The following is an 11,241-nucleotide window of genomic DNA, read 5'->3' on the forward strand; positions in this document are numbered from 1 at the left end:
GGGCCACATTAAATTCATGTGAAGCTGCTGTTTTCCAACCTCACTGAGTAATTCATGCCACTGTGAACAGTGTTAGCTCCTGCAGGTCCACTTTAAAATACCTCTGACTACCAGGCTTTTCTCAACTACTCATTTTATGTAAGATATGAACAGATATAGCCCCCAGTTTGTTGTGTGCTAATTTGATTAAATGTAGAAATACAGTAAAAACAAACAAACAAAAAACGTTAAGTAAAAAACAACCAAAAACCCAGTTGTGACATAAGGCCCTTGTCAACACGTAAAGTTCATGTTTTTGCACAGAAACCTGTGAGATTTGGGATACTCTATGAGATATGTGTCAAATGTGGTTGGTAACCCAACTTTTATTGCTGACAATCACATCCTCTGCAGTATGTAAATCCACACATTTATTTTACTGGAGTGAGACACCTGATGTTCACACGAGGGAGACAAAAACTCGACAGTGTCATATTTGCTTTAAATGACTGCAAAATCTTCTTTTTTTTCTTTCCCCCTCCGTGAAGTACTTTTCTGGATATCTGTTGGTTCTTCTCCCAGCACCCTGTTAGGGAAACTATCAGATGTGTTCGTTTTTGTGTACGGAAGTGATCAGCAGGTTGTAAGGTCAGGGGGTAAAGGCTAGACCTCTTTCGATTGAGAATACTCACAGCCATCTTGGATCTAACGAAGCGAAGGGAAATTGATGCGGTGAGATTATTTTACTTATTTTTGTTCTTATGTTAAAATTGCCCTATGTAAATTAAACTCCGTCAGCTGGAGCTTTTTACCTCCCTTGCTTTCTTTCGTTTAAATACGTAGCACGTCGTTAGCCTTTAGCATCCGCAGATTGTCGCTATTGGTCTATCTGCTCCTACTGCCACTGCCTGCAATCGGAGCATAAACTGAGCCGTGAAAACACACAGCTGACAGTGGATAAACGGAGGCAAAGAGGGCCAGTGTTACTGGTAGCTAAACCACTGTGTATTTCTCAGTTTAAACGCTCTGTTACTTTGGTTGTTTTTAGAGTAGCCAGTTAGCAAGCTGACGTTAAGCTAGCTAAGCTAACTCAAAGTGACAAGCACCTAGCCTGCTAATGTTAGCTACCTAAACTAGTGTTGGCTAGCCTGTTAGCTTTGTTGCTGTTAAACACATCAATAGTAAAGTTTAACGGGATGGAACTTAACAACCAGTTCTGCTGTCATCTCATTTAGTTAATAGGTATCGTAGGGCTGCAGTTTTTGTTTTTTTTTGTTGTAAAAGTCAAATAAATCAATCTTCATTTTAAATTCGTAGAGAAAGCAACTATTCAAAAGTTTATTTTAAGAACCGTAAGGTGCCAGTTGTAGCCCATTGAATTACAAAGAAATTATAACATATTGCATTTCCAGATGCTTCCATTTAACTTAGCCTTGCAGTCATATAAGATATCTTTTTTGTTTATACAAAGGTTGTGAAATATCAACGCTGTGTGGCGGCAATAAAGTTCCAGTTGCACAAACAATACAATGCGGTGCTGTTAGTTTCAGACATGGGCTATTCAGTCTCAGATCATTGGGGTTTTTAACAACATTTTCTGCTCAGCCGTCTTTGATTTGCCTAAAAAATGTGTAGTCCAAAGTTTAAACATATAGACTGATTGCTGTGAAATTTCAGCATCGCATAGGAAGTACTTTAAATATAAGGTACTTGAGATATACAGTACTGTGCAAAAGTTTTAAGCAGGTGAGGAAAGATGCTGTAAACAAAGAATGCTTTCAAAAATGCAAGTGTTAATCATTTATTTTAATCAAACAACAAAATGCAGTGAAGGAACAAAAGAGAAATCTAAATCAAATCAGTATTTGGTGTGGCCACCCTTTGCCTTCAAAACAGCATCAATTCTTTTAGGTATACTTGCACACAGTTTTTGACGGAGCTCGGCTGGTAGGTTGTTCTAAACATCTTGGACAACTAACCACAGATCGTCTGTGGATTTAGGCTTGTCAATGATATATACGTGTGTGTTTCCCCCAACACATTGATTTGATATCTGAAGCAGTGTTTGAACTCGAATATCTGAGAATCTGTTAAAGAGAACTGGCTTCTTTTACCATGAAAGTGAATCAGGTTCTTTAAATGGGAGCAAATACAGTAAAAAGTTCCAAGAATTATTCAAATGTGTTTAAAAAAAAAAATCCGTCTCATAGACTAACAAAAAAGAATAACATTAGTTATTAGTTAGAGACAGTTTCTGGAAGGTATTGACATATTTCACAATAGTACAAAATCAAACATGTAGAATGCTTAATCACAGAAATGAAGAAATAGTTATTTTTATTCAGCTGCCATTCTGGATTGAGGAAGCCTAACAAGTTGTGCTGCATAACAAAAATTTCAGCCTAGTAGTCTTATCAGATTAGAACAGATTTCTCTGGTTTCCAAGGTGCTCTCATTATAACTGAGAAAGTACTTCTGCTAAACATAATCTATGCAAATTTGTTATTTTCACTTGCTCCCTGACCCTTGCTCTAAGTTTAAAATGTAGTCAGAGGGATTAAAAATGCAACAAGTACTCATGTAAAAAAAAAAAATCACAAATACAAATAAGTATAGCAAAACAGGAGTAATGAGTCAGTAGTGTTCCAAGGCCAAGTTGCCATCAACACAAGGTGCAATTGGCAGTCTGATACAAGACTCTAACCCTAGGAGCTAAATTCTAATCTTAATTCCCCGTATGTGCTTCTTTAACTCTAATCCTTACCTATTAGCCAGTATGCCTTGAGCTGACTCCTATTCAAAACCCAGGAGGAACCAAAACTGGGATTCACCCCCTGCCTGCTTACTCTTCTGAACCTGCTTCCACCTTCCTTACCCCAGAGGAATGCTGAGGGGGTTTTAGGACACACAATACACCTTAACGGGTGGTTTGGATTGCTTGATGCCAATTTATTATCCACTTCTGATCCCTGCAATGTCTCCTTGCTAATTTCTTCTCCCCATCACAGACTTAGAGTAGTATAAGGTGCAGGGTACTAGTGGTCACATATGTTTGTCTGTGCATTATCTTGACCAAACCAATTTGGCCGACGGACCATTTCGGAGAGAGTCTTTAGCAGAAAATGCGTACCCCTGTTCCTAATTCTTACCCTGCTGCTGCAACTGTGAGCAGAGATCAGGCAATTGCCACGCTGACTGCCTGAATGAATGCTGCAAGAATTATTCTATAAATACTAAAATTAAAAAGAATTTTAATGTCCAATTTTGAAACCATAACATTTTTAGGCTAGTATAGAAGTTGACCAGAAAATATTGTATAGGTTGAAACTTACTGGCTCTGAATTTTATCTAGTTCAAGTAGAAATCTAAAGAGAATTAAAATTCAAATCTAAGCCACAGTATAAGTTCAAAAAGTTCACTCTTGAGCGTCTGCTTTCTTTCACATGCACATTTTAATTAATGTTCCTTTCTCTCTCTTCAGGTGACGAAAGGCATGTTTGGTGCTAGAAAGAAATTTGTAGAGTTCGTTGACGTTGTCGATAACGACTTTACCGATGAAAGCATGTACTACAACCAGCCGACGATGTTTCCACATCGGTCGGATAAAGATGTGAGTTTTGTGTGCTGGTACACCTTTCTTACCTGTTGAGATTTTTTTTCCACATTTATCTTACTCTGTTCTGTCCTTGAATGTTTTTCTCCAGATGCTGTCCTCTCCCTCACCATCGTCATCGGGTCAGCTGTCGCAGCTCGGTGCGAGTTTATATGGTCCACAAAGTGAGTGCTGACCTTTATCTTACAGCCTGTTACATCAGTTTTGTCATTTGTGATGGACTTAAAATCGTAAAGACAATTCTGCTTTTTACCTCTGAACTAGAGTTAAAGTTTGATTGTGTTATTTGAACAGATAACTGAAAAGCTTTCTTTTGTCTTTGTGCAGGTGCACTCGGCTTCTCAGTAAGAGGCATGGGAAACAACACACCTCAGTTAAACCGAAGTCTAACGCAAGGTTCGCAGCTACCGAGTCATATCACCCCCACAACAGGAGTCCCCACCATGTCTCTCCATACCCCACCATCACCAAGCAGGTGAGTGTGAACTTGACCGATTAATCGTGCTGTTTAAGAAAACTTTGAATTCACTAAATTGGACGATGATGTTTTAACAGGGGGACGTTACCGATGAATTCGAGGAACGTGCTGAATCACTCTCAGGTCGGTCAAGGCATTGGGATAAGCGGCAGGACCAACAGCATGGGCAGCTCGGGGCTGGGAAGCCCCAACCGTAGCTCACCCAGTATCATCTGTATGCCCAAACAGCAGCCAGCACGCCAGCCCTTTACCATAAACAGGTAGATGGATTTAGTATTTATTGCACATATCCACCAGTGTTTCAAAGGGACATGGCCCCGTACTATGATGCATATTCAACATACACAGGATGTCTTTCTGCTATCTGGGTTCAGTTATCTTAAAACTGGTGATTGGGCCAAGCAGTCACAAGAAGCTGATTATCAACTTAACAAGGCAACCCAGGGTTTCTCAATCTAGCTACCAGCATGAAAGAGGTGCTGTTTACAGCTTTTGACCAATCTGAAATGTGGATAAGTCTGTTGGCAGCAGAGCAGCTGATTTTGCAGAAAATGACAAAACTGTAATATGAGGAAAAATCTGAAGAAAATAATACATGCTGAACCCAAACCTTTATATGCATTTTGTGTGTGTGTGTGTGTGTGTGTGAGAGAGAGAGAGAGAGTTTTTTTTTTTTTTTTTAAATAGTAGCGTAGTATTAAAAGCGCCATATGAATGTATGTGCGCTTTAAGTGTTTGATCAGGGAGACTCCCAGAGTCCTACTGTATTAATAAAATTTAGCCTATTACAGCCCGAAAGACAGCGGGTAAGAATGCAAGCCGCTGAAGTTAACAGGCATCTCACAGCTATCACAGCTCAGTCAAGAACAGGAGAAACTAATACAGTGAATATTTACTTTACATTAAAGTTTCGATGTACACAAGATGTTTTTTTTTAATCTTTCAGCTTTATCCCGGTCTGAGATTTTAAAAAAAGAAACAAAAAAAGTTCAAAACAAATAAGTAAAAATAGGCGCCCCGTTTGTAAATTTAGAACAATAAAATGGTTTGCACCCAACAGGAAAAATAAACTTATGTCTAAGAATCTGTTTCTAATCAAACATAGTGAACTACACAACTTTATCCATGCACTGAAATCCAAGGAACAGTGACATTTTGCAGAAAACTGATTGATGAGTAGGCACTGGTTTTGTACCTGTTTATCTTTAACTGTGAACATAACATGCGTGATGTACCACCTTTGTAATAATGAAAAGCCAGGGTTAACCTTGAAGTTACCTGGATGAGCTCAAATCTTGCTTCATAGTGCTGGCATGGGTTACCTTCGGTGTGTCCTTTTGTGTATACAGTTGCTTTCTAAAACATCTTTTTCTAATTAAGGAAATGTTTGTATCCTTTCTTTTTCTTTCTTTTTTCTTATTTTTTTCTGTCTGTGCAGCATGTCAGGATTTGGGATGAACCGCAATCAAGCTTTCATGAACAACTCATTATCAAGCAACATCTTCAACGGCACAGGTTGGTTGTTCACTTTTGTCTAACCATCAGGTAACCATTAGGTTTCAGCTACTTTTAGACTAACATTGCTCTGTTTGTGTGTGTTTAAAGCATAAAAAACAGCCACAGCCTGATAAATAATATTGTTTCCTGCACAAAATCACAGATTTCCATTAATGCTGCTGTTAGGGTCTTATAAGAGTTAACAGCAGCAAACAGTGCTACCCATCATACATAAACTGTGTATCCTTGAAATGAATTGCGGGAAATTAGGTCTGAATAAAAATCTGATTAAACTGAGCTGACTCTTTTTAAACTGTTACATAAATACACATCAAAAAAGGGGAGAGCTGCTACATCCTTAATCTACTTTATAATAAGGCTACATTATTACATATTTACAAAAATAGTGTATTTAAGGATTCACATGTTTGTATTGTCCTTGTGTAACAGATGGGAGTGAAAATGTAACAGGACTGGATTTGTCAGACTTCCCTGCATTAGCAGATAGGAGTCGGAGAGAAGGGACCGGAAACCCTACACCAGTTCTCAACCCACTGACTGGACGAGCGCCTTATGGTAAGCCATTAGACTGTAGAAAGTGTCTTATTTTCCTCACATGAATCACTGACAGCACATTCCATCAACATTGGAAATGGATTTCAGCTGAAAACCATCAGATGAGCTTCATAATGTTAGCTAAGCTTTTGTTACACTGCACACGACAGACTATCATTGCTGATTGTACCATTTTGTTTGTTTTTGTTTTTTTTCTTTGCTGTTACACTTTCATCATCAAGTTGGCATGGTGACAAAGCCATCAACTGAGCAGACACAGGATTTCTCCATCCACAATGAGGACTTCCCTGCACTGCCTGGGCCAAACTATAAGGATCCCACGTTGAACAACGATGACAGCAAAACTGTAAGTCACACAGCACACTGGTTGGACTTTTTTATTTTTTTTGTGAGAAGGGTACAGATCAAAAGAATTGAAATAAATACATGCATTATTTTTCCTACCTATTGATTCCCCCCCCCCCCTTCCCTTTAGAACTTGAACTCCACAAACAAGAGCACATCCAATGCAGATGGGCCCAAGTTCCCCGGAGACAAGACGGCCTCAGCACAGAACAACAACCAGAAGAAAGGGATTCAGGTGTTGCCTGATGGTGAGTCTTCACTGCCAATCGTATTGCTGCTATTCCACCAAAACAACCCTTCTTAATTGCCTTGAGTGAGGCAGTTGGACATGCTACCCTGCATTTGGGGTTAGATAATTATCAACTAAGCTACAGTGAGGAAACCCAACAAAATAACGTTCATTGTAACACAGCCATAATCACTTTTCCATTAATTCAGACTCTATAATAAAGACTTTAACTGATCAAGCACACACATCCATACATATGCAATAATACTAAGTGCAATAATCCTTTCTGTCATCGTTGTATTTTTACTCAGTTGTATATAGTATTTGTATTCTATTTTTATCTTATTGTATATTTATTTTATTTTATTCTATTCTGTACAGCTGTGTACTGTATTTATTCTTATTGTATTCTAATTTTTGCCTCATAACTTTTGCACTGTCCACTTCCTGCTGTGACAAAACAAATTTCCCACGTGTGGGACTAATCAAGGTTATCTTATCTTATCTTATTTACCTGTGATCATGAGTTCAAAGAGGTATTTAGTTGGTTTGTTCACAAAGTGTAGTTATTAATGCAGAGGTGATTTGACATTAAGTACTGAATCTAGCTCAGAGTCCAGTTTCTACAGTTTGTTTAATCTTGAGTTGTCTTGCTGCTGCAGGTCGGGTGACGAACATTCCCGCAGGAATGGTGACGGATCAATTTGGCATGATTGGCCTACTGACGTTTATCCGGGCAGCAGAGACTGATCCGGGGATGGTCCATCTGGCGTTAGGAAGTGACCTCACAACACTGGGACTCAACTTAAACTCACCAGAGTAAGACAAATTTCATTACCCTGCAAATACATACTGATTTTTCCTATAAAAAAACCACACAAAGAAACAATAAAAACTTTTAGTCCAATAATGCATGTTACATCTGTCTACTTTTATTTTTAATGAATGAATCTATTTAGTTCCCCACCGTTTCTTTGGATGGATGTAATCGTATTGTCATTAATGTATCAGTGGCTGAATACAAGAGGCGCAGTGTCTTTGTTGCCTTAGAATTAGCTTTTTATTATCTGCAGAAGGGGTGAGTCCCTTCACTGTCATTTTTATACATTAGGAACCTTTTGCATTTGTAACAGTCACGGGAGGAGCACTAAATCATACACGCTGGTCTTTTAAGTTTCAGGGTCTATGATTTTTGATATACATCAAATTTCATTCTTACTCAGAGGTAATAAAGAAATAAGAGGAAAGAGACTCCATTAGTTACGTTTGCCCCCTGCTGACTGCATCAGTAGGTTGGTAAAAGTTGGTATTTTCAGAGTTTTTGACATTTCTTCCTGTTTTATCTAAAACGTTTAGCAAACAGTCTGCTTTTGATATTAATACTAGCAAGAACTGATTGCAACTAAACTCTTTGACAGAAACTTGTACCCCAAGTTTGCCTCTCCTTGGGCTTCCGCACCTTGTCGACCTCAAGACATCGGTAAGACATTAATTTGATGTATGACAGTCCTGAGTAGCTTTCAAGACCAGAGTCAGAGCAGGTGTCAAGACATTTGCATTAGTGCTGAGGAGGAGCAGAGAAAGGATGCAATGCAATCTTAGTATTTTTGTAAAATATTTACATTTTAATCATGTTTTTTTTTTTTTTTTTTTTAACAAAAACTGTTGTTGTGGAAATTAAAGTACAAACATACATGTGGCCCTTTAAAATTACTGCAGCTAAAAAACCTTTCAACTATTTTATTACAAGTAGTTGGCTGTTGACAGAGTTAATTAATAAGATTTAGATTCTGGCAGGCCTCCTGGTTTTTGCTTTTTTTATCCAACCTGGAGACCACATTTTTGGCATATCAGTAGCATAAATTTTCAAAGCCACAGTGAATTAAAACAGTTACACACTGCTTTAGACACTCTTGTGTGTGCTGCTAACCTATATCTGTATCTGCATTTTTAGACTTCCATGTTCCATCGGAGTATTTAACAAATATCCACATAAGGGACAAGGTAACCATGAACTTGAGCTCAATGTAAGCGGTTCAAAGATTAATGTAGTAAAATAAAATTAATCTATACTGTCTTGTCTTGACTCTAGTTGGCTGCCATCAAACTGTCTCGATATGGTGAAGACCTGTTGTTCTACCTGTACTACATGAATGGAGGAGATCTGCTACAGCTTCTGGCAGCAGTGGAGCTGTGAGTACTGAGTTTTTGCTAGAAACGGGCACAAAGGTGTTTGTCTGTCCAGGAGATGATCACCTTACTTAGCAAAGAAGTTTAAAGGAGTCGTATAAAGTCGACAGTCTTTGCAGTTGCTGCTTCGTATTAAAAACATTTCACTGGCGAGCAGATGAGACAGTTTTGTGAAGAGGAAATTAAGCAATCCGTAAACAGAAAAACAAGCTAGAACATTATATAAAACTGAATCTAAATTCTAAACCACAGGGATTCTCTCAGAAGATGCAAATATAATTGACTTTTTCCTGACACACAAGTTCAGCAACATTCATCTACAACCCAGCTCAGTAGGCCTTCTAAGGCCCGTTCAGTCCAAAGGCCTCGGAAAACACAACTGAGAGCGGAAGCCAGGAGGGCTGAACCAACGCACATTAAGAAAAAGCCTAGACTACTTATTAACGATGAACATAGCTTGCTGATCTAAAAAGTAAAGGGTATGCAGAAGTGTTTTCAAATCTGCATTCATTCTTAATGACTTCTTCTTGTGTAGAAGTCCATTGGGGGGAAAATGAACCATACTCATCACTTGATGTAATCTGTTTATCTCAGTTTCTGTTTTTTTGTCCCATTTGGAGTTTAATAGATGACACAACAGGTTCTCTGTTGAATCTTTCTTGGTCCCTGGTTAGCCACCAGGTGGCGGTGTTTTATTTATTTGTTTGTTTATTTATCGTAATACTTCTTATTAATGTGTTCTTCACTCTCCAGCTTTAACCGGGACTGGAGGTACCACAAAGAGGAACGGGTTTGGATAACTAGGGCACCTGGCATGGAGCCTACACTGAAGACTAACACCTATGAGAGGGGTACCTACTACTTTTTTGATTGTCTTAACTGGAGGAAAGTAGCCAAGGTAAGAGTTGATATTATCAAGTTTTATTATTTTTAGTTTTGAGGATTAGAGCTATTATGTTAAAACTATCTGTTTCTCTAAGGAATTTCATCTGGAGTACGACAAGCTGGAAGAGAGGCCTCACGTGCCAACAACATTCAACTACAACCCAGCCCAGCAGGCCTTCTAAGGCCCAACCAGTCCAAAGGCCGCAGCTGTTCCTGTACACGACACCGTTGTCCAGGAGGGACGAGGAGGTCCACACAGCTTGGTTTTTTTATTCCTCGAGGATTTGGCTCTTTGACTGTAGGGGTCATCACCACCATTAAAACTGCCCTGCATTTTCAAATTTACAAGCTGCCCCAAAACACCAACGAATGTTTTGTTTTTATTCTTCATGTTCCTCCTGTTTTTGTTTTTTTTTTTTTTGTTTTTTTTCCTCCTCTCTTGTTTTGAGCAGGGTCTGTGTTATGTTTACGTCTCTGAATCTGAAGCCTGTTTTTTCTCTGAAAGGAGGACTGACCTTGTGGCACAGGGCAGTGACAGAACAAAGGTTATTCTTTGTATTTATACCAAGTGTTAACTGAATTAAAGACGGGGAAAAGAAACGTTGACATCCTAGGAAGCAAGTTAAAGGGTGAAAGAAATGCAATGTTTATTGTTGCACTATATTTAGTAATAAAAGAACACAAAATTTGTTTGTCCTTTTTTTTATGTGAACACTCCCTGATAATTTCTCCCCCTCTTTTCTATTGTTATTTGCTTTTCTTTTGTTGTTGATGTTTTGAGTCAGGGAGCTCATGCAATTCTCCCACATCTATACATTTCACCTTTTTAGCCTCCCTCCTTTCAATTTACATTCATCCTTCCACCCTGTTTTTGCGTCACCAAACCTTTTCTGTCACATACAGTTTCTTCGTCTCTCTGTGACGTCTGTGCTGCCCAAACATGGACACAAATGTAGGAGACTACTTTGATGGAGAAGTCCTCAGAGGCTGAACATCTACACGACTTTGCTCCAGAGCAAACAGAACTCTTTCCAGTCTTTGTTACAATTTTGTAAGAAATGTGTACATTTTTTTTCTTTGCATCACATAAATTAGTATATGTATGTACGAATGTGTATATATGATTGCTACATATATGTATGTATGTGTGTGTGTATATATATATACATATATATATATATATATGACATTTATTTTGGAAGAAATTTTGCCCTGACTTGTACCTCGTTTTTATGAGGTAAGCATGGATGCAATATGTGGATGCGACAGGAGTTTTCGGGATCTGCTGGACAGGGTGTCACATGACACTGGGCACTTGCATCAAACTAAAAAATATTAAAATGTCACATGAGGAAAGGCCTGAATCTAAGCCCCACCATTAAAAAATTAAATAAACCTGGAGATCATTATCATCCCCTGAATTTCGACTCAAACACAACCAAAAGGATG

General features: G+C 38.5%; 1 protein-coding gene across 2 annotated transcripts; it reads left to right on the forward strand.

Moving 5' to 3' along the window:
* Positions 1 to 487: 487 nt before the first annotated feature.
* On the forward strand, positions 488 to 10,482 carry cnot2 (CCR4-NOT transcription complex, subunit 2). Of its 2 annotated transcripts, none has more exons than XM_005947417.3 (15): positions 488 to 711; positions 3,461 to 3,589; positions 3,684 to 3,756; positions 3,920 to 4,067; positions 4,148 to 4,330; positions 5,509 to 5,585; positions 6,018 to 6,143; positions 6,365 to 6,489; positions 6,619 to 6,736; positions 7,380 to 7,536; positions 8,136 to 8,197; positions 8,672 to 8,721; positions 8,810 to 8,910; positions 9,661 to 9,805; positions 9,888 to 10,482. In XM_005947417.3, the coding sequence occupies exons 2-15, from the start codon at positions 3,473 to 3,475 to the stop codon at positions 9,972 to 9,974; spliced, it is 1,569 nt and encodes a 522-aa protein (XP_005947479.1). In that variant the 5' UTR covers positions 488 to 711; positions 3,461 to 3,472; the 3' UTR covers positions 9,975 to 10,482. The 2 variants fall into 2 exon arrangements, with proteins under 2 accessions (XP_005947479.1, XP_005947481.1); XM_005947419.3 differs by lacking the exon at positions 488 to 711 and adding an exon at positions 732 to 968.
* The last annotated feature ends 759 nt before the right edge of the window (positions 10,483 to 11,241 follow it).

This window comes from Haplochromis burtoni, unplaced genomic scaffold (genome assembly GCF_018398535.1).
Source record: "Haplochromis burtoni strain Fernald_Lab_line unplaced genomic scaffold, NCSU_Asbu1 Contig_526, whole genome shotgun sequence".
NCBI lineage: Eukaryota > Metazoa > Chordata > Actinopteri > Cichliformes > Cichlidae > Haplochromis > Haplochromis burtoni.

Bases quoted from the DNA above. Each gene is read 5' to 3' on its own strand.
- cnot2 (XM_005947417.3), top strand. From the start codon at position 3,473: ATGTTTGGTGCTAGAAAGAAATTTGTAGAGTTCGTTGACGTTGTCGAT. The intron at 3,757-3,919 runs GTGAGTGCTGAC...GTCTTTGTGCAG, and splicing joins GAGTTTATATGGTCCACAAA to GTGCACTCGGCTTCTCAGTA. The intron at 7,537-8,135 runs GTAAGACAAATT...ACTCTTTGACAG, and splicing joins CTCAACTTAAACTCACCAGA to AAACTTGTACCCCAAGTTTG.